This window comes from Magnusiomyces paraingens (assembly GCF_902498895.1).
Source record: "Magnusiomyces paraingens strain CBS 517.90 genome assembly, contig: contig3, whole genome shotgun sequence".
Classification (NCBI taxonomy): Eukaryota; Fungi; Ascomycota; class Dipodascomycetes; order Dipodascales; family Dipodascaceae; genus Magnusiomyces; species Magnusiomyces paraingens.
The window spans coordinates 1,116,814-1,138,120 of record NW_022474069.1 but is presented as its reverse complement, the minus strand read 5'-3'; the positions used below and the strand labels follow the sequence as shown (position 1 = coordinate 1,138,120).

The following is a 21,307-nucleotide window of genomic DNA, read 5'->3' as shown; positions in this document are numbered from 1 at the left end:
CTTAATGCTGATGATCGCACTTATGAGTGAGAATCGTGGAAAAAAGCTGATCACGAAGTTCTTGTGAAATTAATCCGTGGAGTTGATCGTTACCAGTTCTTACTGAGCCCAAAACTGCTTCTTTAAACTCCATGCTGACGCCGGCCTGGGCTTCTGATGTGATTTCTGAACGAGCACTCATCGAAGAGCCAACACCATTGAAATAATTGAAAGGCCGGGTATCAGACTTTTTAACGGAAAGAGCCAAGTTACCTGGCAGCTTGATTTTTTCTGATTTTTTAGAAGAGTTTGCAGTTTCCTCGGATGAAGCAGTACTCGAAGACGAACTTGTTTTTTTCTTCTTATTAGTAACGCCGCGCATGCTTGTAACTGAGACTGTACCTGAGGAAGAGGTCGCACCACTTGAACCGGGAGCAGTGACATTTGCATCTCCGTGTCGCTCTGTATTGTGTATTGCGGTTCCAATAAGTGCGTAAGTGGGAATGAATACCGTCTTGCCAGAGTCACGAGTTTCTTTACCCTCTTTCCCCGAGTGGCCCGACGTTAGGCTGTGAGGCTCCATATAAATTCCTTCAGAGTTTATTGTTGTTGCAGAAGCAAACGAGTCTGAGCTCGAAGCCTTGGGTTTTGGTAAAGATGATGAAATATGAAATGCTGCATTTTCATGAATTGCATTAAGCTGTCGGGCCAAGGCCTCAGTGGCAGCATCAGTTTTAAGAGCATTTTCTTGGATTTGCCGAGTGGCATAATCGTAATTGGAGAGAAGAGGTGATTGGGAAAGAGTTGATGTCCAGTACTTGTTCCACAGCAGATCAAGTAGTTTGGAGTCAAGGTTAGATTTAAAGTAAGTAATAGGGAGCTGGTAGTAGAAATCGGCATGGACACCAAAATCCTTGATTTTTGCGGATGGAATAGCCTGGCTCTTTGTAGATTTTATCTGGGCTGCTGATGCAATCTTAGAGGCTGAAGAAGCCTTTTCTGCTGTTTTGATGGGCCGGCCCTGGGAATTGAGAGGGTAAGTTCTAAAGGCACCAATCTCAACTTTGCCAGCAGCAATTGTACAGTTGGGATCAATGACAAGCGCAAGGAATGGGTCTTGGAAAGTTTGTGACTGGCGTTGGGTATTAACATCAATTCCTGAGAGCCAACAGCCGTAGCCCGGGTGGGAATGATACCAACCGATAACATTTTCGTTACGGCCAATCTTATTAAGAGAAGTCACGTAGTTGACCATGTATTCATAACCCTCTGCCATGGCATTCACACGGGTTTCAGTACCTTCTACAGGAAGAGGAATAACGTCCATGACAACGAATTCATTTGGAAGTACTTTGCCGGTCATGACGCCCATGATTTCAATGGAACCACCTGAACGAGCGTGGATGGCCTAGCTTTGTTAGAATGAGATCTTTGATAGAGCAGAGTAACAGATTTATATTTACCATTTTGATCAAGGCAATTGAAGAGATTCTGACTTTTTTAAACCATTCAGGACTATATTATTAAATAAAAGTTAGACTTAGGTGTTGAAAAAAAAAAAAAAATAAAAGACCATGAGCATACTCTTTTTTCCATGGTGCTTGTTTGCGAAAATCTTCTTGTTGTTGTGGGTCAAATTGATAGATAGCATCAACAAGATCTTTATCTTTATCTGAAGAAGAATCCAAAGTTTGAATCTCGTTTTCTAGCTCAAAGGTCTTAAGAGCTGCGGTTTCTTGGGATGTGGACATTGATTTTTTTTAATGTTGATTTCTCAGTTGTACTTTACCTTACTACTGAGCCTAGGCTGGGGAAAAGATGTTGATGTTGTGTGCAGTGGCGATAGACTCCCCGTTGTAACAACTTAAATAAATTTGTAACAAAACTATATTACATAATTAAAGCATCATCCCCGCGCTTTCAAGCTTAAACACGGCGTGTTGCAGATGAGCGATGAGCGTCGTCACGTCCTCAACACGGTTTTTACGTTTTTTTTTTTTTTAATTTCATGCAGACAGCATCGAATTTTCAAACATGGCACGCCTCATGCTAAGCGCACAGCCTAAATATCTATGCTAAATTAGAAATCTCACAATAACAATTCAATGGACAAATAACAATCGAAGGGTGAGAAAAAAAAAAGGAAAAGGCTGGTCCAGCGCTTTTTAGCATGTATCAGAACCAAACCACTTTGAAAAATTGGGCTGGGCTAGAAGTGGATTCTAGTGGGAGGGAAAAAGCCAAAAATTATGCATTACCACGTTATTGTTGTGATATCTATGCTGATCTATCTTCACTAGTTAAAAATCTCATCAGGATTAAAATATATAAACCTTGACTTTTTCCGCAAATTTTTCTTTACTCTTAATTCTTTACTCTTTACTCTTTTCCTTTTACTTTGATATTTTTTTATAAAATCTTCTGCTTATATCAATCTTATACGCTTTCCTTTTCTTTAAACCCACCATCTAATTTGCTTAGTTTTCTTGTAATCCCCCCACAGAGTTTTCTCTTACTTTCTGCTCTACTCTGCTTTTTCTCACCTAAAACAAGATAGCTTTTCTTATTTATTTATCTTTTATTGCCATACAAAATGATTTCTCGCAAAGGAAAATCTAAAAACAAATGTATGTATTTTTTCTATTGTTGTTGTTATTGTCAAACTTGGTATGATGATGAGGGCCTCCCGAGGTGCACATGTGCTTGTTTATGCAAACATTATGCACAAAGCCGTCTCTTCTCGGCCAACTTTCCATCATGTTGTTATTTGACTTTATTTTCCCTTTTGAGTTTCTAACTTTAAAACAATGCTACTTTAGATGAGGTTTTGAATCTCTCTTCATCTTCTTCATCCTCTTCTCCATCTTCATCATCATCCAATGCCTCAACCCAGTCCCAATCTGTTCATCGAACTCAAATTTCGTCTAAGCATGCCCCATCAAATGCTAAAAGAATTCCCTCTGGACCTTCTAATAACAATAACAATTCCAATACCAGCAGGAATGGAAATTTCCCCTCAATCCGCCCCAACAATTACAACAATTACAACAACAACAACAATAATAATAATAATAATAACAACAATAATAGCAGCACCCACAATCCCTCATTTCAATCGAAGTATAAACAATCAGCTAAACCTTTTGTTGTGCGTTCAAATTCTCTTCCCTCTTATGCTCATGCAGCAAAGAATTGGCAAAATAGAGGAGAAAATTATAACCGAACCGGATCTAATGTTCCAATTCGCAGAAGCCAACTTGCAAATTCCAATTCTCCTCTTTCAGACTCAAAGCGAAAGCCGTCTTATCATCGAAATGAAAATAGGTCACCTAAGTCAAATGAACGAGGAACAAAAGATATTCATACATTTTCCGACTCTAGTTCTTTGATTAAGTATCCAGCAGCTTGTATTTTTGTTGCAAGGTATGCATTCTTCACTTTGAAAAAAAAAAAAGCAGTGCAACTCAATTCTAACTTTTTAGTCTTGTCAATGGTATCACTCTTGGTGACCATAAGGAAATGCTTCAGTCTCTTTTCTTTAAGGTAAGCTCATACTCCTTTTTTTTTATTTTTTTGATTTAGTGAAAAAGAAAGTTTTTTTTTTTTTTTTTTGCTAACCTTATCTAGCTTTGCGGAACTTATCCAGAAATCAAGGTTTTGAAAGACAATAAAAACCGGCCCTATGCTTTTGTTCAATTTGAAACTATTGAAGAAGCCAAAGTTGCACTAAAGAGAGCTCACGGCTACATTTTGAATAAACGCCCTTTAAGATGTGAGCGGGCTCGCGTCAATAGAACGATTTTTCTTTCACCCAAGAATGATGGCGCCACCGTGGAAGTAAGTGTTTTATAACATTCTAATAATTTTTTTTAAACTTTAAGACTAACTTGTTTCAGGAAACAAAAAGGGCTGTTGAAGCGTTTGGAAAGATTGAAGAGCTTATTGAAGCTAAGTCCACGAATCTTCCAAATTCTAGCGAATTTTTTCCAAATGAATGCTTTGCAAAGTATGCTTTTCGTGCCGATGCGATTAAAGCCTTTAATGTGAGTCAATTATGCTGGATTAATGTAATAATAATATTTTTTTTTTCTAACATTTTTTTAAAGGATGAGACATTCAACTCTAAATGGAATGTCACTTGGTCTCAGAATGTCGACTCTATGCTTGATCTTAACAAGCTCGACTCGCGCTCAATTTCAATCAAGGGCCTTGGTTCAGATATAACTGAAGAAAAGCTTTGGGAGCGTTTTATTAATTATGGCCCTATTAAAGATGTTTCTATTGTCAGACTTTTGAAGCCTGAATCTGGTGCAGTGGCATACATTAAATTTGAAAATGAGTTGAGCCCGCGTGAAGCAACTCTCAAAGAGGTGAGTGAAGAGTAAAGAAGATTGAAATTATAATAACTAACTTTCTAGAATGGAAACATGTTTGACAATAAAAAAATTGAGGTTGAGCATCGTCTTGTGGTGATTTCTTTTGAAGGTGACGATGCTGTGGCTAGACCTGATCCTCGGGTTCCTTCTGCAGCACCACCCAACCTGACTGGCAATGGAACTTCTAGTAGCTTCAAGCCTTACTATAACCCTTATAATACCTTTACAAGTGTTGGGGGCTCAAGTCAAGCTGTTTTGTCCAATGCACCTAATCCTCGCAGTTTTAGTGCTAATCAGTTTTACTCACCTAATTCTGGACAGTATAGCGGAACTTACATGCCTCCCTCTGGGTATGAAGGCTTGTCTTTTTATCCTCCTATTCTTGCAACACCTCCTTCGGCATCTGTGCCTCGTTATACCCCACAGATGTATCCCGGTGTCTCTTATGGATATTATCCCCACGCTTCTATTCTTAGCCCACCGCTTAGTTCTCCTCTTCGAACCGATGTGTCTCCTGGAGCTAATAGTGCTGGTCCAGGAAGTGGAAGCACCAGCACTATGTCAAGTGCTTCTGTTGGTGGAACTAAGGAAGGTGTTCCATACTACTTTGATGGTGAATATGCTCGTTTTCTTGCTCGGCAAGGGTCCATGGCTATGATGAATCCAGCTATGATGTCTGGTTATCCTCAGGCTGCGTATAACTATGCTATGGTGGCAGCCTTGCATGCGGCAGCCAACCAACAACAGCAACAGCAACAACAATCACCGGCCCAGCCTCAACAAAAATCTTTTCAGCCTCAGTCTATGGCTTCGGTGGTAAATTCAACAGGAAAGGTGGCTAGTGAAAGCCATACTGAGGCTTCTATTTCTAGCCACAAATAACTACTACAATAAAATTTGTGGAAATGTTTTTTTTAGTTTTTTTAATGTGATGACCAAGTAATGATTTATTTTTTTAAGGGTTTTTTTTCAATTTCAAAATGATTTGTGGATATAGTATATATTATATATATGAGCATAATATTAGTAGTAATAATAATAATAATAAAATATACTGATTGGCTTACATTTTGGTTTTTATGATGATGATGGTGATGATAATTTCACAATGACGAAAAAAATGGTGAAATTTTTTTGGTATGTCGCCGACCGGAATTTTTTGGGTGGCTGACACGGAGTTTGGCATGTGAAAGTTTGGGGCTGGGCAGATTGTTGAAAAATTCAAGCTAAATGGGGATTTCTGGCCAGACATTTCGGTCCGCACAGTTTCTTGGAACTTTCCGGCTTATTTGACAACAAAATACTTTGAAACTTAGAATAAAAGATATAAAAGTTCCTTTCATTCATTTAATTTTATTTTATTTTTATAAATTCAAAGCTTTGATTTCTCTTTTTTTTTTTTTTTTATCGCTTGAATCTGGTCGGGGTTGTCTTATCGCGTGACCCCGCGAAACATTTTTGGTTGCTGCTGGCATTTTTTTAATTGGCCACAGTCAGACTTTCCCCCAACGTTTCCAAAAGAACACGGAGGGAAGTGGGGGTGTCATTGGGCATTTTATTTTATTTTATTTTATTTTTTTTCAGCAAATCTTTGAAGGAAACAAGTAAATAATTTTTTTTTTTAAAAAAAAAAAAAAACAGATTGACTCGAGAGTTAATAGAAAGTTTAGTTCATGTTTAGATTTTTTTTTTTTTTTTTTGGGATTTAGAATGGATTGAAAAAAAGAAAACCTTCAATATTAGATTTATTTTATAAAAGAAAAATTAAGAAAAATTAAAAAAAAATAAAAAAATAAAAAAAATAAAAAAAATAAAAAAATAAAAAAAAAATAAAAAATTATGGACATAATTCATACCTTATCAATAAAGGCTGTTGTTCTGGTTTAAAGTTTTTTGTTGGATTTTTTTTTTTTTTTTTTTTGCATATAAAAGGGTTGCCACATCTCTTTTTCTTTCCCCTTCCCCTATTCTCACACTCTTCCCTTTGTTTTATTTTATTTCAATTTTTTTCTGCTTAAACCAGAACTCTGTTAAGAAACATTCTATTCATCATCAAGGATTCTCTATTCCTTTTAAATACCACCATCAAATCTATATCATGACCCCACCTCCAACAGCCTTTTCCCCCGTACTTTCTGGGAAATCAGACCCCATTACTGCGCCATCTCCATCTTCCATCAACCGTAGATACTCCAAGACCCGTGGCTCCCCTGGTCCCACAAGCCCTTCCTTGGGGCCTGTGACTTCTGGAATTAGTGGTCTTTCTCTTGGCCCGAGCTCATTTTACAGATCCAAAAGCTTTGGAAGCCAGGGTAGTATTCCCGGGTCGGGCCACACGAGTGATGGAGAGTCTGGGACCAATCATCAATCCCACGCGCTCCCCAAAACAAGCATTTTCCTCGACAATCGGTTGCCGTCAGAGTACTTTAAACAAGACATTCTTAAAATCATTCACCGTCTGCGGATTCACCGTTGGAGCAAATATGTGGCGCCAGAAATGGCTAAAGACCTACAAGTCACCCGCATTTCGGGCGCTCTCACTAATGCTGTATACTGCGTTGCTCCACCTACCTATATTCGCGACGTGATTAAAATGGCACACAAGGCTTCCGTCATTGCCGGAGTTGACCAGTACACTGGTCATTCTGTTCCGTTTTCTCCAGATGCTAACGCCGTTGCAAAGGAAAGAGAAGAAGTGGCTGAAGCTATTGCTGCAGCTTCGGGCCCTAACACTACCTCTGAAGACTCGGGTTACGTTTCTTCGATTTCCGTTTCTTCTTCTGCCATTACAAAAAAAATCCCCCCCAAGTTGCTTTTAAGAGTTTATGGACCTCACGTGGAAAACTTAATCGACCGACAGTCGGAACTTAGCGTGATTTCACGGTTGTCTCGACGTCATATTGGTCCCAAGCTCTTGGGCATTTTTGCCAATGGCCGATTTGAACAGTTTCTAGAGGCAACTACCCTCACCAAGGACGATGTTAGAGATCCAGATGTTTCAATTCAAATTGCAAAGCGTATGCGCGAGTTGCACGACTTGGTGAAACTCGAGGAAGAAGAAGAGCGTGCACTAGGTCCCTGTGCATTTACCAACATTACCAAGTGGGTGGGTCCCGCCCGTGAAAAGCTCATTGCATTACAAAAGCAACCCCAATACCAAGGCAAAAACATCTTTAAGGAAATTCTTGGAACTGAAACTTTTGATGAGTTTGAAGAGGCTATTAACAAATACAAGACTTGGCTAGAAAAACAATATGCACCCAAGGTTGATGACCCTAAAGCTTTGGCTTTAGGTCAAGAGCAAATTAAAAAGGAACTTGTTTTTTCACACAATGACACTCAATACGGTAACTTGTTGCGCATTTTGCCCCCTCCTGGATCACCTTTACTTTCCCCAGCTTTTGAACACAGACAAATTGTTGTCATTGACTTTGAGTATAGTGGGGCTAACACTCGCGGATACGATATTGTAAACCACTTTTGTGAGTGGATGTCAGACTACCTGAGTACAGAAAAACCATGGAAAATTCACCACACAAAATATCCTACACGGGCACAACGACGCAACTTGATTCAGGGATATGCTGAACATGGGTATTCGATTCGTGCCAAACAAGACAAGTCGAGCTCAGTCTTTTTTGATGACGAGGCCATTGAAGCTGAAGTGGAAGCTCTTGAACAAGAATCAATGAACTGGCGTGCTGCCGTCAGTGCCCATTGGGCCATTTGGGGTCTTGTTCAGGCGGTTATTGATGCGTCGGCAGATGCCAAAATGCGCGAGGATATGGTGACTTCTGAGGGCTACAAGTTTGAAGATGCTACTAAGGACGAGGGAAGCGACGAAGATGAAGCTGAGGAAGAAGAAGACGCTTTTGACTATGTGCTTTATGCTAAGGAAAAAATTGATCTCTTTTGGGGTGACTTGATCAAGCTGGGAATTGTTACTACTGAAACATACTCGGGTCCTTATGTTCAAATTGCTAATGATGAATAGTAAAGTTGTGTCGAACGTATTTATTATTGATATAGAGTAAATTAAATTTATATACATACGAAAACCCTTACCCATAAAACTTGTCAATATAGAGCCCTAATTTTTTTTTTAAACCTACACCATTTTCTGCTACCATCACCATCACCAACACCTTAAATAAAAAAGCAAAATACCAAATCATCAATGCCAATCATCCAAGACATTTCCGATATTCCAGAACCTGATGATTTTAAGGATTCCCACACTTTGGATCTCAGGTCGGATCGCATTTTAGAAAATCAATCTGATGACGAGTCCTGGTTGACAGCCATCCAGACCAAGAAAATCTCATCGACACCAGTTCCACTTCCCTCAGCACAACAACTACCACCTACTAAATCTGAGGCTATCAATACTGATGCAATTTTAGAGGAATTACGACTTAGACCTAGTATTGAAAGGTTTATTGAACTTATAACAATTTTTGAAAAACAACAAAACACCTCGGAATCTACGACTTCCCCGCAATTAGCTTCCGTTCTGGCAACGGTGCTCAATGTCAACCTGCCTGATCTCTATACCCAGCTTGACCCAAGTACAGAGCTTGGCCCAGTTCTACATCTTTTTGACTCACTTCCAGGCATTGCCAGCATTTTAGCTCAAATTAAAACTCATTTAAGGGCCTTTCTTGACGACGATAGCGACACAAGAAATACCACAGCCTCAATAACCGGCTCCGCATCATCTTTTCTAGTGGACCCAGGCGAGCGCAATAAACACGCATCTGCAAAAGTCACTGATACAGACTTAAGACCTACTGCTACTAAACATACCCGCGTTTCGGATACCCTGCTGGCAGCATTCCGCCAGACATCGTTGCTCCTTGATCTGCTGGCATCGATGCTTGAGCAACCTGGTGCAGTGGCGTGTATGTACATTCGTGCTATTGCCTCGTCATCTTCTGCCCGGCGGCCTGCTGCGTTTCGCGAGGTGGCTGCTTACATTGCTGGATCACGCGTATACATGCTTGCTGCACAGTGCCTGACGGTGTTTGGCCGACATCCACTTATTACTGGACCCGAGCTTTACGCTGTGTCGTGGCGGTGGCTTTGTGATCCGCAAGCATACCAGCGATTTTTGGTAGCATCTTTGCTTGACATGCTTCGTAACAAGAACTGTGAAGAAGCCATTCCAGACTTTTTGTTGCGCGGTTTACGGTTGCACGGATCCGCTGGTGGTCCACAAAATACCGTGCTGCTGAGCAGTTTTATTGATCCGCATAACCATGAGCTTACAGAAGATCTAGCCTTACAAGCATTTGCCACCATGAAGCCCCTGGATGTCCGTACTGTATTTTCTTCATACATTATTCCATATATTTACAGAACTTACCTGTGTGTGCCTGTGGTTCTTGAGCAAGACGAAGACGAGAATAGCGGTGGTGCCGAGGCACGTAATATTGTTGGTGCGTGCGCAGATTTACTTGTGCGGCTAGTTTGCGCATGTATTTCTCCGTTATCAGGAGACATCGATAAGCAACGAGCTACGCTAGAAAGCATCACACATAATTTCCCCGCAATGGCAATGTCGCCGCAGTATTCGCTTGGGTTACGCAGGGTCCTTGTAATTGTTTTGGATACAGTCTACAAAAAGTTTGATTACGGGGAATGGCAGTATTTACAAATTGAAGAGTTGCTGGCAGAGTGGGGGAAAAATATGAATATTCGACATGCGTCACTCGTGGCTCAGCACGCTCAATCAGAACTTTTAGTTCTATGGACGCTTAATCTTGCTCGTGGAGGCTATGTAGAAGATGCAGAGTTTATCAAGTCCAAGATTTTGGAATCTGCTGCGTACCTAAATGCAATTACCAATAGATTATCATCAAATTCGGTGCGCCCGCGGGTATTGGGTATGGCTGTTGCGGAAACGTTTAGTCGCGAGCTGGATAAAAAGAATGATGCGCCATTGAGTTTTGGTGTGGATGAAGTTTATGGAGCAGACTTGGATTATTTCCGGAAATACCTTGTGGGACTCAATGATCATTTAGTTAAAGAAGGGAGCTGGTGGGAAGTACTGGAGAAAAACCATGACCATATTCAGCCTAAAAAGAAAAGAACTGCAGTTGAAACAGAAGATGAGGGATACCCCGAAAGCAATGCAGACGAAATGGAACTTGACGATGAGGATGATAATAACGATAATGGTGAATTTGCGCCTTTATCTTTTGCACCGGAACAGGATCTTGATTCAGATTTAGAAGAAGAGGATCTAGATGATCCATCGCTTAATGTGCTGGACAAGGATAAACGCAACACCAAACCTCCAGTATACATTAAAGATTTGGTTGCATATCTTGATGCTACTGAGTCATTTGCCAAGCAGAAGCTTGGATTGGAGACTGCAGCCAAGTTGATTGAACAAAAGGCTAGATACGGAAAAGAGTTGCAATTTTACAGCAAAGAACTGGCTACGGCCTTGGTGGGGATGCGTAACAATTTCGACATTAAACAGTTTGAGGAGCAGCGTGGGTCTGCCCTGGCGACGCTTGTGGCTGCAGATCCTTCTCGGGTGGGCCCGCACTTATCTGTGCTTTTGGTGACTGGTGATTATTCTGCGCTACAACGGACTGTTGTTTTAAGTGGGTTGGCTTCTGGCGCTGAGATTTTGGCCAACAGCAAGACGGGTGCAGGTAATTCACCAGTGTTTGCATCTCGAAAATTGCCTTCAGAAGCTTTGCACAAACTGTTTTTGGAAATGGATGAGGTATCACTTGGTGGTGATCCTGACGAACAGAAAAGGCTTGGAGCCGAAGGCTATAGCGGAGCCCATCTCAAAACACTGACGTACGAGATGCAGCAGGAGCTATTGGGTGGAACTACTGAACGGGCACAGGAGCAGCTTGTGGGAGCAGCTCGGGAATTGCGGGTGTCAGGAAGTCTCGAAAAACAGCGGAAAGAAGGTACCGTTGGGAAGCTTCGACCAAGCGGTGTGTTGGCGCGGACAAATGTGTATGCCAAGACAGCAGCGCGGTCCTTTTTCCTGCCGCTGGCTGGTAACTGGCAGCGGGTATCTGGATCTTCGTCTTCGAGTGCAAGGGGAACACCGTACTTTGGAATGTTTTTAGCACAGGTGCTGCGTACACTTGCTGTGTTGCTGTACTTGGCTGCGCCTGGATCTACGGAACTCACGGAGATGAGCGGAGTTTTGTTGGAAATTGTGATGGCGCAACGTGCACGCGGACTCCGAGGGGCTGTTGAGTCTGGAAATGAGAATGCCCAAGTTTATGAGGATTTGGCAGTACGCGAGGGTCTGTACACCGCCATCTTGGCTATTGTGCAGATTGCACGTGAACAAGACGGTGGTGAGGCACTTGTGAGTCGATGGCCCCAGGAAGTGGTGGAGCTCAAGCTCTGGGTTGAAGAAATGTGGGAAAACCACGAGGAAGGGGTCGGTGGAGGCAGCAGCATTGAGTCTGCAACAACCTTGCCAGCTTCTGCTACTGGTCTCGGGGCCATGGACTACGAGGCACGGAGGGTCCGAGGGCTTGCAGCGAGTGCTGTGTTTATGGTGGACGAGATTGTTGAGAAGTGGCAGCGAAGGTTAGTTGGAGAGCTAGTGAGTCCGGAGAATAGTATGAAGGAGCTGCGGATTGAGCGCACAGGAGTTTTAGGAGGCCAAGTGAGGATCCGTTGATGATGATGACAAAACAAATGAAAAGTTAAAATCATAGTTTAAATTGTTTTTTTTTTTTGAATGAAATCATTATTGTACATATATATAAGATGATTTATATAACCGATTATAACTAAAAGACAAATGGAATAATGCAAGATAACTAGAGAAAAGATGGATAAAGATAGAGATGAAAGTGGTGGTCGATGATGGTGATGCTGGAAGCTTGCAAGTGCCTGTACAAAGAGCCCCCGGACCTGCTGAAAAGAGGATATTAAGGGAGAAAAAAATAAAACAATTAAAAGAAAAAAAAAAACATTTTTAACCAGAAAAAAAACCAAAAAAAAACCAAAAAGAAGAATTAGAAAAAGATTGAATCAAATCAGATAACCTCCTGTGCTTTTCTTTTTTTTTTTTTAAAAAAAAACATAAGCCCTTTTGACATGGAAATCTATTGACAGTAAACTCATAATAAGCTGTGAAGTTTCTCTCATGTATAATAATAATATCACACAAAACAAGGAATTTGTTTTAAAAAAAAAAAAAAAAAATAAGAGCCCAGGAAAAAAATTGACTTGGGATTCAAAATCTTTTTGAAACAAATCTTTATGCTCCATGAAGCTTTGTCCATTCTTCAGGTGTATAGTTTTTCTAGAAATAAAAGGTTTAATGTCAATATTAATCACTATTTCCCAATATATATATAAATATTATATCTTTACTTTTTTTTTTCTCCACACTCGCGAATACACATAAGTTAGATCTTATTAAAAAGCTTGATCTTTTAGATTATCTAGGTATAGAGAAAAACAAAACAAAACAAAACAAAACAAAACAACAAAACAAAACAAAAAAGCAAAAAAATACTAAATTCACAGACTACTTACCTGAGTAAAAGCATGGATGGAATTGATTTCTTCACGCAGAGCTTGGTTGACAAGTCTGTGGCGCATTAGACGGTTTTTACCAGCAAAGACTGGTGACACAATGATCACCTCAAAAGCCTGGCCGCAACCTCCAGAAGTGTCGGCGCATTCGACGTACACGGCCTCCAGCCGGTTTCTGATAGCATCATCTAAGTACTCGGAGGTCAGAGACATGGCGGGATGGAGATATATCTGAAGAGAAGAGATGAAAATAAAAAAAGGAAAAAAAAAGGGTAGATGAATATAAAAGAAGAAAGAAAAAAGATTGATTAGTAAAGAAAAAAAAAAAAAAAAAAAAAAAACTCCGATGGGTTTCAACTCTTAAAATTTTTTTTTATTTTTTATTTTTCATTTCCTGGAGGGGTGCAAAGAAGCAAATATAGCATAATAACATACAACCCTAACCCACTGATTGATAACAGCTCTTTTTGGAAGCACGTCATAACCAGCAGCTACGAGAGAGGATATAAACATTGGGGCAAGTCCTTCAAGTCGATAAGAAGAAGTAACGTTGGGTTCTTACAAATTGTCATTGTCAAGTAATCATTATTTGTTTTTTTTTCTTAATTCATATTTTCAATTTTTTTCTCATTCACCATAAAAAAGAAAGACTCAACAAGGCTTCCATCTTCTTTAGTGGGAACCAGCGCTTCTGGAAACACGCTCCAAAACAGTGTCGTAGGCAATCTCGTCCAAGTCAGTACCCTGGATCTCGTTTGTAATGCCCGGCAGCGATCTTCTAATAGCGTCCTTAGAAGAAGCGTAAACCATCTTGGACTTGACCTTGGCGGTATCGGGGGACCAAGAAATGAAAATAAGCTTGTTGCGGATACCCTCACCAGACTGGGTCTCGTACTCAAAGTCGTAAACAGCGTATCTGCAGTCATCCTCGGGGAGATCATTGACAAAGTCGTCGTACTGAGTGTCGGAAGACTTCTTATCAACAACAATTGACTTAAGGTTCTCAGAGAGCTTGTAGATAACGTACTTGACCTTGCTCTTAGCCTGCTTCAGCTCGTTGAAGGCCTCAATAGCCTCGTCAGCGACAACAACACTGTGTTATCATGAGTTAGTGGTGTGTGTAAATAAATAAATATATCAATAGGAGCGTGTTTATGTGTATGAATAAGATCTTATCGCTATCTTAGTGTGTGTATGAGTGCGTTTAAACTTACCCAGATCTGGACTAGAAAAAGTCAATGGCAATCAATTGTTAACAAAAAAGAACCATCTATACGTAAGATAAAGGGCTTACCATTTCTGGCAAAATAGTTAGTAATGGGATAAAGATAAACAAAAAAAAAAAATCTGGGGCAAAAGTAAACAAATGGAAGTTTTCTATGTTTAATACAATTGAGCGAGATGGAGGACTCAGACAAAAAAACCTTGATAGAGTATATATATGATAACAGTTCACCCAAAGTCTTCAATTAAGTCCTTTTATTTAAAAAAAAATATCCACCGCTTAAAATGTTCAATTATTTAAAATATTAAAGGGGGGGTATTTATGAAAAAAATAAATCAATCAATCTATCTATCTTTTTCTTGTAAAATTTCATCCTTTTTTTTCGGAGAATTAATTGATTTTTTAGCTACCATGAACAATGCCACATTTGAATTTTTTTCTAGTAAAAAAAAAACCGCAAAGAGTTTGTTATCTTGACTATAACATACTTTATAGAAATTAGTTATAAGGAGGGGGTTGTAAAAATAAAGCGATTGAATTGTTGACAATTAAAGTCAATTAGAGATGATTTGAACGGAAAAGAAACTAAAAAAGAAAGAAACTTTGACGTTTATGTTATATATTTATTTAAAACAAAAGAGAGAGGAAGGGAAAAAAAAAAAAAGAAGAGGGAAAAAAAAAAGAAGGAGAGGACAAAAAAAGGTAAAAAAAAAAGGGGCGGTGAGCTAAATTGACTGGTGGCTGTGAAGAAAAAAAATAATGCCAACGCACCAGATGTCATGCCATACTAGCCTCGGACCACAATTTACGCACACAGACTCATATATACTTGAATCTCACTTATCTCAACACTCAGCTCTGAAGGCTTCATGTTCTGGGGGGAAAAAAAATACAAGACTTTAAGATTTTGGGAAAAAAAAAAAAATTACAAAAGTTTTTTGACTTATTTTATATTCTAGATTAATAAAATCATATAGATATGGGAGTTTTTTTTTTTTTTTTAATCTCTTAAACCGGCATAAGCATCCCGGTTAATAATGCGTACTTCAGACTGTCTATTGTTAGGATGGCTTTAATGCCCCGCCTAAATTGTACGGCTACACATTAAACCTTAATTGCAACAACAACAAAACACCCTATAATCATCATTTAATCATTTCATCATTTCATCATTCACATTCATACACTACATAAGTTTTCTAAAGTTCAAGTTTTTCTTTTTTTTTTTAAGAACAGTAAAATCCAACAAAATATAAAAAGAAAATAAAAAAATCAATGCGCTATCTCCCAAATGTCTCCCGTCAATCTTAAGTGTACTCCCAGTCGTCATATCCATGTCGCATGCCATCTCTCCGCACCGATGCAGAATCAACAGTCTGAAATCCAGGCATCCCATTCTTGGATAACTGAGCCAGCCCAGAAATAGAAACCGTCGAGGACGACGTCGAAAGCATTGGAACAGGACCCTGTGGTCTTTGCTGAAGTAAAGATCGGTTGCTAACATCTACCAACCCCCGGTCATCTTCCTCCTCACCTACCGCAGGTCGTTCAACCATATACGCAGACATGGAAAACGTTGATGTCACAGAGCTTGGTGCAAAAACCTTGTGATATCCATCATCAATGAAAATAGATGAGGATGACACCGATGAAGGCCCAAGAACTACAGCTTCAGATGATGTTGTTGACGATAAACTAGATACAGCAGCACCCATCACCACACCAGATGGATAGGACGTTGGTATTCCAACATGTTCAATGCTACTGTGTGAGCTAGGCTCCAAAAAATCCCCACCATATGTTCCTTCTTTAGGAGTGTTATTCGTTGTCCCATCCATTCCGAGCATCCCAGAGTGTATTAATGGTCCTCCTCCTGGAATTGGAATTGCCAATGCTGTTGTTGTTGTCATCGTTGTCTTCGTAGAAGCTGCTGTTACTTCTTTTTCATCTTTTGGCGATGATGCTAATGCTGAATCCGTGGTAACAGAGGCAGTAGCCAGCGTGGGCTTTATGGCAATGGCTGTCACAATGGATTGCGTCAATGTATCGTCTATGCTTTGAATATCAACCTCATCGGCTTCTTCATGTATACTTTCACGACCCAATGAAACCGTCAATTTTTGAAACCCTTCTTCGTCCTTTTCAGTAAACTGGTAAGTGCCTGTAGGCTGTATTGCTTCCACATCTTCTTTCCCAACATCATGGAAACTGTTATCCACATGATCATGGTCAATATCATCTCTTTTCTCTTTTCCACAATTAGTGTCGTTATCATCATTGTTGTTACTCCCGCCTTTGGTTGTGCAGTCTCGAGAAATCGTGGGGAAACCCTCATTATTCTTTACTACAACTACCACCGGTTCTTCCTCTCGCCGACAATACTCGTAATCAGAATCTTGAAACTTTGGTCTAAGAAACACAGAAGATGTATCGCTATTTATTGGCGTCCTGACTTCCTTAGATTGTAAGTCTTTTGCATCATCGTTGTAAATCTTTTCAACACTAATCAAAACAGAAGAAGAAATAGTGTTAGGAATGTCTAAAGATTGTGGTAAAACGACCACAGGTTCATCATTGGATTCTAGCAACTCACCACTAGTGTCTCTGTCATGAGTCGTTTCATCTATTACTTCATCTTGGGTGGTCACAGCAACTTTGGCAGTAGCGGCAGCATCAGTATTTTCAGAATCCAAAAAAATCTCCTTACTGTCACCTTCAATTAAGGCATCTCCTTCCTCTTCCTCTTCAGGCTCCAACATAACATCAATAAACTCTCCATCATCATCGTTTGACACAGACACGGATTGACGTCGCAAATCTACTGGGTGGGGAGAAATGTGAATTATGGCTTGTTGCGGAGAGTTTTTCACATGCCTTTTCCATTCTTCCCAATCATTTCTATTCTTTATTAGAACACCCACTAGCATACTCGGATCCATTTCACTTAAATTTAGCAATCGAATACGTTTCGAATGTACAGTGTCAATAGCTTCGCACGTCAATTTAGAAGGAACAAGAGCTGGCTTAGGGAAATGTGGATCCAGATAAAAAAGATTATTGCCTTGGTACCCATAAAAGTAGTGTGACGATGAGGGCCGTCCTCCAGCAATGCCAACGGCATGAGGGCATTCCAAAATGGCTTTTACACTTTCCCAGTAAACCTTGTTAACTTTATCAATCCCAAGTCGCAGACCAAGAAGGATTAAAGTTGGGTGAAAAGTCTTTGTTTTTTCATCATATGCAGTTTGTAAAAATGGCTTTTCGTAAACGTCAGAGCCACTGGATATAAACACTCGGAGTTGTTTTTCTTTATTTCTTCCAGGTAGCTGTTCTTCCTCCTCTACCTTGTCCTCAGCAGTAGTAACCTTATTATTCTTGTTGGAGCGGTACTGCTGAGCCAAAGCTTTTATGCTGCTGGCCGCCGCTGATGGACCAAACCATTCACCTGGTCTTTTTCCACATGCAGCCTCGCCATGCCTCACGAAATTATGGATGGAAAAGGGGCATGCCGGGTCATCGGCAAACAGCGAAATAATGCGGACCTCATTAGGGTCAAGTGTTTCAGGAGTGTTGGGTCGCCGCCAATCACGACCAAGCTCCAAGAGTAATAAACAGTTGGCTAACAAGGACTGACTGGTGCGAATCATGCATCCCCAGCCCACATCAGACGTGAACCCATTGAGGTCAATGCCGGAGCCTCTAAATATCCCTCCGATGGATACTGGTGATGGGCCGTTGCGCGACTTTGGAATAAGAGGGAAACTAGTGCGGTAAGTAAGCCATATCCTTGATCCGGAATCATCTAAAAAGTCGGAAGGCCATTCTGTGGGGGGGAGTGGCTGCAAGTCTAAGTTAGTTGAAGAAGTTGTTGGTGTAGAAGTAGATACAGTGTCAGCTGCAGTAATGGTATTAGAAGAAGCAGCAACAGTAGCAACATCAACAGATTCTTGTTTGCTGGTGGCAACGTCATTTATAATATTTTTTTCATTATTGGAACTTTGTGTTTCGTTACTCAGGGTCTCGCCGTCACTACATATCGCAGTATTTGAGGGTGTTGGTAATGTAGATGCTTGTGTTTTGCTCAACGGGCTGTAGTGTTGTCCCAGGCAAACAATCTCGTGGTCGTGATCAGTATTTTGGGGCTCCGGGTCCCAGATAAACTGTATCATACGCTTGAACTCGGGTGGGCCATACATGCTGTGTGATTTAAACCGGGAAACAAGACAAGAAACGGGACAAAAAAAAAATGCAGTTTACAGAGGGAAAAAAGGTGGTGGAAATGACGATGGTGATGATGGCGATGGTGAAAGTAATGGGATTTATTGGAGAAGAAGGGCTTTTTTTTTATTTTTATTTTTTATTTTTGTCTGATATCTAACTGATAGGCGTTGCTAAGAAAAAATATCATAAATCACATGCACAAACACGTAGTTGTATTAAAGGAGCTCAAAGTTGAGTTTAGTGGCGCTTTACTGAGTATTGATTAATTTTAAAAGTGGCAAGAAAATAAAATAAAAATGAAAATGAAAATGAAAATGAAAATATAAATGAAGATGAAATCAATAAAAAAAAAAAAATTAAAACCAGATATATGAAAATAATCGGGGTTTTTGCGTAAGGTACAAGAAAGAAGACCTGATGGTGTTTGTTCTGTGCGTTTTGTCTGGCATTACCATAAATATTAGAGACTGAGCCTATTTACGTGTCGATCACGTGCGTATATTCAACTTTAAATGCGCTTATCAAAAAACAATTATTGATTACCCGGCCTAAATTATGCTTAGAAAAAAAAAACATTGTGATCAGCCAAAGGATTATAACTCAGGTTGTCATTCCACAGAAAAAAAAGTTACTAACAAGAAAAAGGGATAATGACTGGAAATAACTATCAAGACGACAAACCCTTTGGAAATAATAGAGATGGAGGTCGAGGAAGAGGTGGAAGAGGTGGAAGAGGTGGAAGAGGTGGAAGAGGTGGCCGTGGTGCTAGAAATTCTGGACGAGGTGGTCGAGGTGGTTATGGTGGTCGAGGTGGTCGTGGAGGCTACAATGGACCTGGAGGATTTGGTGGACCTGGAAACTACGGGAATAACTATGGCGGTGGGGTTTTTGAAGACAATGGTGATGATTTCTACGTTCCAAAACACCGTAACAATAATTTTGGTCAAAAAGAAAGATACCGAGCTGGGCCAGGTGCACCAGTAGGGTTTAACCCCAATAATGATACCCCAGGAAGCAGCAACCAACGAAACAAGAAGTTTTCTAACTATGAAAATAACCGTAATACTTTTAAATATTCTTCTGCAAATTATAACGAAATTCATCAATCACAACGTTTTCGAAATTACCGGTCTAATTCAAGATTCTTGGTTCCTGTTGTGTTTGTAAAATCAACCGAGGTTTATAATCCATCGAAGTTTGTTAATGATTTTATTAAAGAGCATCATTCTCATATTTCGACACACTCCTCTTTGTCAAAACCGACTAATTCAGTGGAAAATGTTTTAGAAATATCCAATATCGAATCGCCTCCAGTCGAAACTAGTGATTCATTGGACCAGGAAACAAAAGGTATTAATAACCTTGTCATCCATGATTCCATCTCTAATGCAATAACTGATATTCCTGAAGTAAATCAATCTGATACTGTTGAGTCTACAGAAGATCAGTTCTCTTCAAGTAATGACTCCGATTCTGATGTGAATGAAGATGATCTGGCTCAGTGGGCAATGAGAGATATTGGTGGTGAAGGTGAAGGAATAGATTATAATGTCTCTTCCCCTGAAAATAGTGACAGCGAAACAGAAAATGAAAAACTTGAAACAGTTCAACCACTTCTTAAATTTTTGTCGATTTATAGATTTCGACCAACGGTCTCAATTAATGACCTAATGGGAACTCATCTGCAAAAATATGATTCCAATGAACCAAATTTTAAAAATTTATTTTATTCAGAAATTGTGGAAAAATATCCAAATATTAAATTTCCGCCTATTGAAATGTTATTTTCACTGATTGCTTCTAAAGGCCGGTTTTTTCCGTTGTTAGACTGCCGTTCTACAGATTATGATAGTATTAAATCGGAACTAGATCAGCTTGGTCAAGATGAAGCTACATTGAAAAATACATTACTTGCATCTTCACTATTAGGAACCGATAATGAGACATCAATGTCTTCTTCAGTGGCTGATCTTGTTGACAGTTTATCTCAAATGCAAGGTTCGAAAAAAAACAAAACTGCAAGAAAACTGGCACAACAAGACCTCGAAAATATTGCGCGGCTAACTTCTACAAATTACAACGTTACTAAAAAGTCTCTCAAGGGGAAAATAAATTTTGATGCTGCAGACGAATCACTTCATGCAGATTTACAGAGTCAATTTGACCAGGCACGAAAAACTCAAGCACTAAAAAAAATGGAACGTAAGTTGCAGCGCGATCTTGCAAAATCTCAGTTTAAACATGAACGTCATAAGGAAGCTGCTAAAACCGATCTAATGACTATTCGACAACGACGCGCAGAGCAGTACAAAAAATCTAACGGTTTTGTTAGTTTGCCCATTAAATACCCTGTTTATATGAAAGTCAGCGATGTCGCTTATGAGATTGAGTACTTCATGCTTCTTCCTACTGGTAGAAAAACCTTGCCTTTTCCAGTTATGGGAGTTCCAGGTGATATGAAAAGAGTCGATGATTTGGCTCGTTTTTACGGACTTGAAACAACGATCAAAGGAGATGAAACAAACCCTCATATTGTCGTCATTAAAGATAATCAGAAACTTCTTTTTGCTAAGCATTTAGAAATATATAATTATCTTTGTGAGCATGGAAATACCAAGCTCTGGAATACAGATGCTTCGATTAATCCCAAATTCTTAAAAGAAAAGCATGTGAGAAAGTTAAAGCGCAGGATAGAAACAAGAAATCTTACTGGAAAATCAGAAACTGGAGGTACAAAGCTGAAGGATGGACATATTGTTGGTCAAAATGCAGAGGCCATAGAATCGTCTAATTTTGGTCATCAGCTTCTTCTCAAAATGGGATGGACTGCAGGAACTGGTCTGGGTACAGAAAGAGCCGGTATTTCTGAACCTTTAGTGGCAACAGTTAAAATAACAAAAACTGGTTTAGGTAACAGCAGTCAATCCTGGTTATAATCAATGAAATTCCGTGGGGTCAAGTGTATATTGAT

At 39.8% G+C, this 21,307-nt stretch overlaps 8 protein-coding genes across 8 annotated transcripts; 4 read left to right on the top strand and 4 right to left on the bottom strand.

The window, feature by feature from the left end:
* Position 1: 1 nt before the first annotated feature.
* Positions 2–1,730, bottom strand: SAPINGB_P003649 (uncharacterized protein; the record flags this gene model as incomplete). The annotated part of the gene is made up of 3 exons (XM_031998365.1): positions 2–1,387; positions 1,443–1,494; positions 1,564–1,730. The coding sequence occupies 3 exons, from the start codon at positions 1,728–1,730 to the stop codon at positions 2–4; spliced, it is 1,605 nt and encodes a 534-aa protein (XP_031854256.1).
* Positions 1,731–2,572: 842 nt separating this feature from the next.
* Positions 2,573–5,237, top strand: SAPINGB_P003648 (uncharacterized protein; the record flags this gene model as incomplete). Its single annotated transcript, XM_031998364.1, has 7 exons — positions 2,573–2,606; positions 2,799–3,402; positions 3,462–3,522; positions 3,607–3,816; positions 3,861–4,022; positions 4,086–4,349; positions 4,398–5,237. 7 exons carry the CDS (start codon positions 2,573–2,575, stop codon positions 5,235–5,237), a joined length of 2,175 nt encoding a protein of 724 aa, XP_031854255.1.
* Positions 5,238–6,453: 1,216 nt separating this feature from the next.
* On the top strand, positions 6,454–8,349 carry SAPINGB_P003647 (uncharacterized protein; the record flags this gene model as incomplete). The annotated part of the gene is made up of 1 exon (XM_031998363.1): positions 6,454–8,349. The coding sequence occupies one exon, from the start codon at positions 6,454–6,456 to the stop codon at positions 8,347–8,349; it is 1,896 nt and encodes a 631-aa protein (XP_031854254.1).
* Positions 8,350–8,532: 183 nt separating this feature from the next.
* On the top strand, positions 8,533–12,024 carry SAPINGB_P003646 (uncharacterized protein; the record flags this gene model as incomplete). Its single annotated transcript, XM_031998362.1, has 1 exon — positions 8,533–12,024. The coding sequence occupies one exon, from the start codon at positions 8,533–8,535 to the stop codon at positions 12,022–12,024; it is 3,492 nt and encodes a 1,163-aa protein (XP_031854253.1).
* Positions 12,025–12,609: 585 nt separating this feature from the next.
* Positions 12,610–13,103, bottom strand: SAPINGB_P003645 (uncharacterized protein; the record flags this gene model as incomplete). Its single annotated transcript, XM_031998361.1, has 2 exons — positions 12,610–12,654; positions 12,891–13,103. 2 exons carry the CDS (start codon positions 13,101–13,103, stop codon positions 12,610–12,612), a joined length of 258 nt encoding a protein of 85 aa, XP_031854252.1.
* A 459-nt stretch (positions 13,104–13,562) lies between these two features.
* SAPINGB_P003644 (uncharacterized protein) lies at positions 13,563–14,187 on the bottom strand (the record flags this gene model as incomplete). The annotated part of the gene is made up of 3 exons (XM_031998360.1): positions 13,563–13,983; positions 14,105–14,115; positions 14,185–14,187. The coding sequence occupies 3 exons, from the start codon at positions 14,185–14,187 to the stop codon at positions 13,563–13,565; spliced, it is 435 nt and encodes a 144-aa protein (XP_031854251.1).
* A 1,235-nt stretch (positions 14,188–15,422) lies between these two features.
* On the bottom strand, positions 15,423–18,311 carry SAPINGB_P003643 (uncharacterized protein; the record flags this gene model as incomplete). The annotated part of the gene is made up of 1 exon (XM_031998359.1): positions 15,423–18,311. The coding sequence occupies one exon, from the start codon at positions 18,309–18,311 to the stop codon at positions 15,423–15,425; it is 2,889 nt and encodes a 962-aa protein (XP_031854250.1).
* A 675-nt stretch (positions 18,312–18,986) lies between these two features.
* Positions 18,987–21,272, top strand: SAPINGB_P003642 (uncharacterized protein; the record flags this gene model as incomplete). The annotated part of the gene is made up of 1 exon (XM_031998358.1): positions 18,987–21,272. One exon carries the CDS (start codon positions 18,987–18,989, stop codon positions 21,270–21,272), a length of 2,286 nt encoding a protein of 761 aa, XP_031854249.1.
* Between the last annotated feature and the right edge of the window lie 35 nt (positions 21,273–21,307).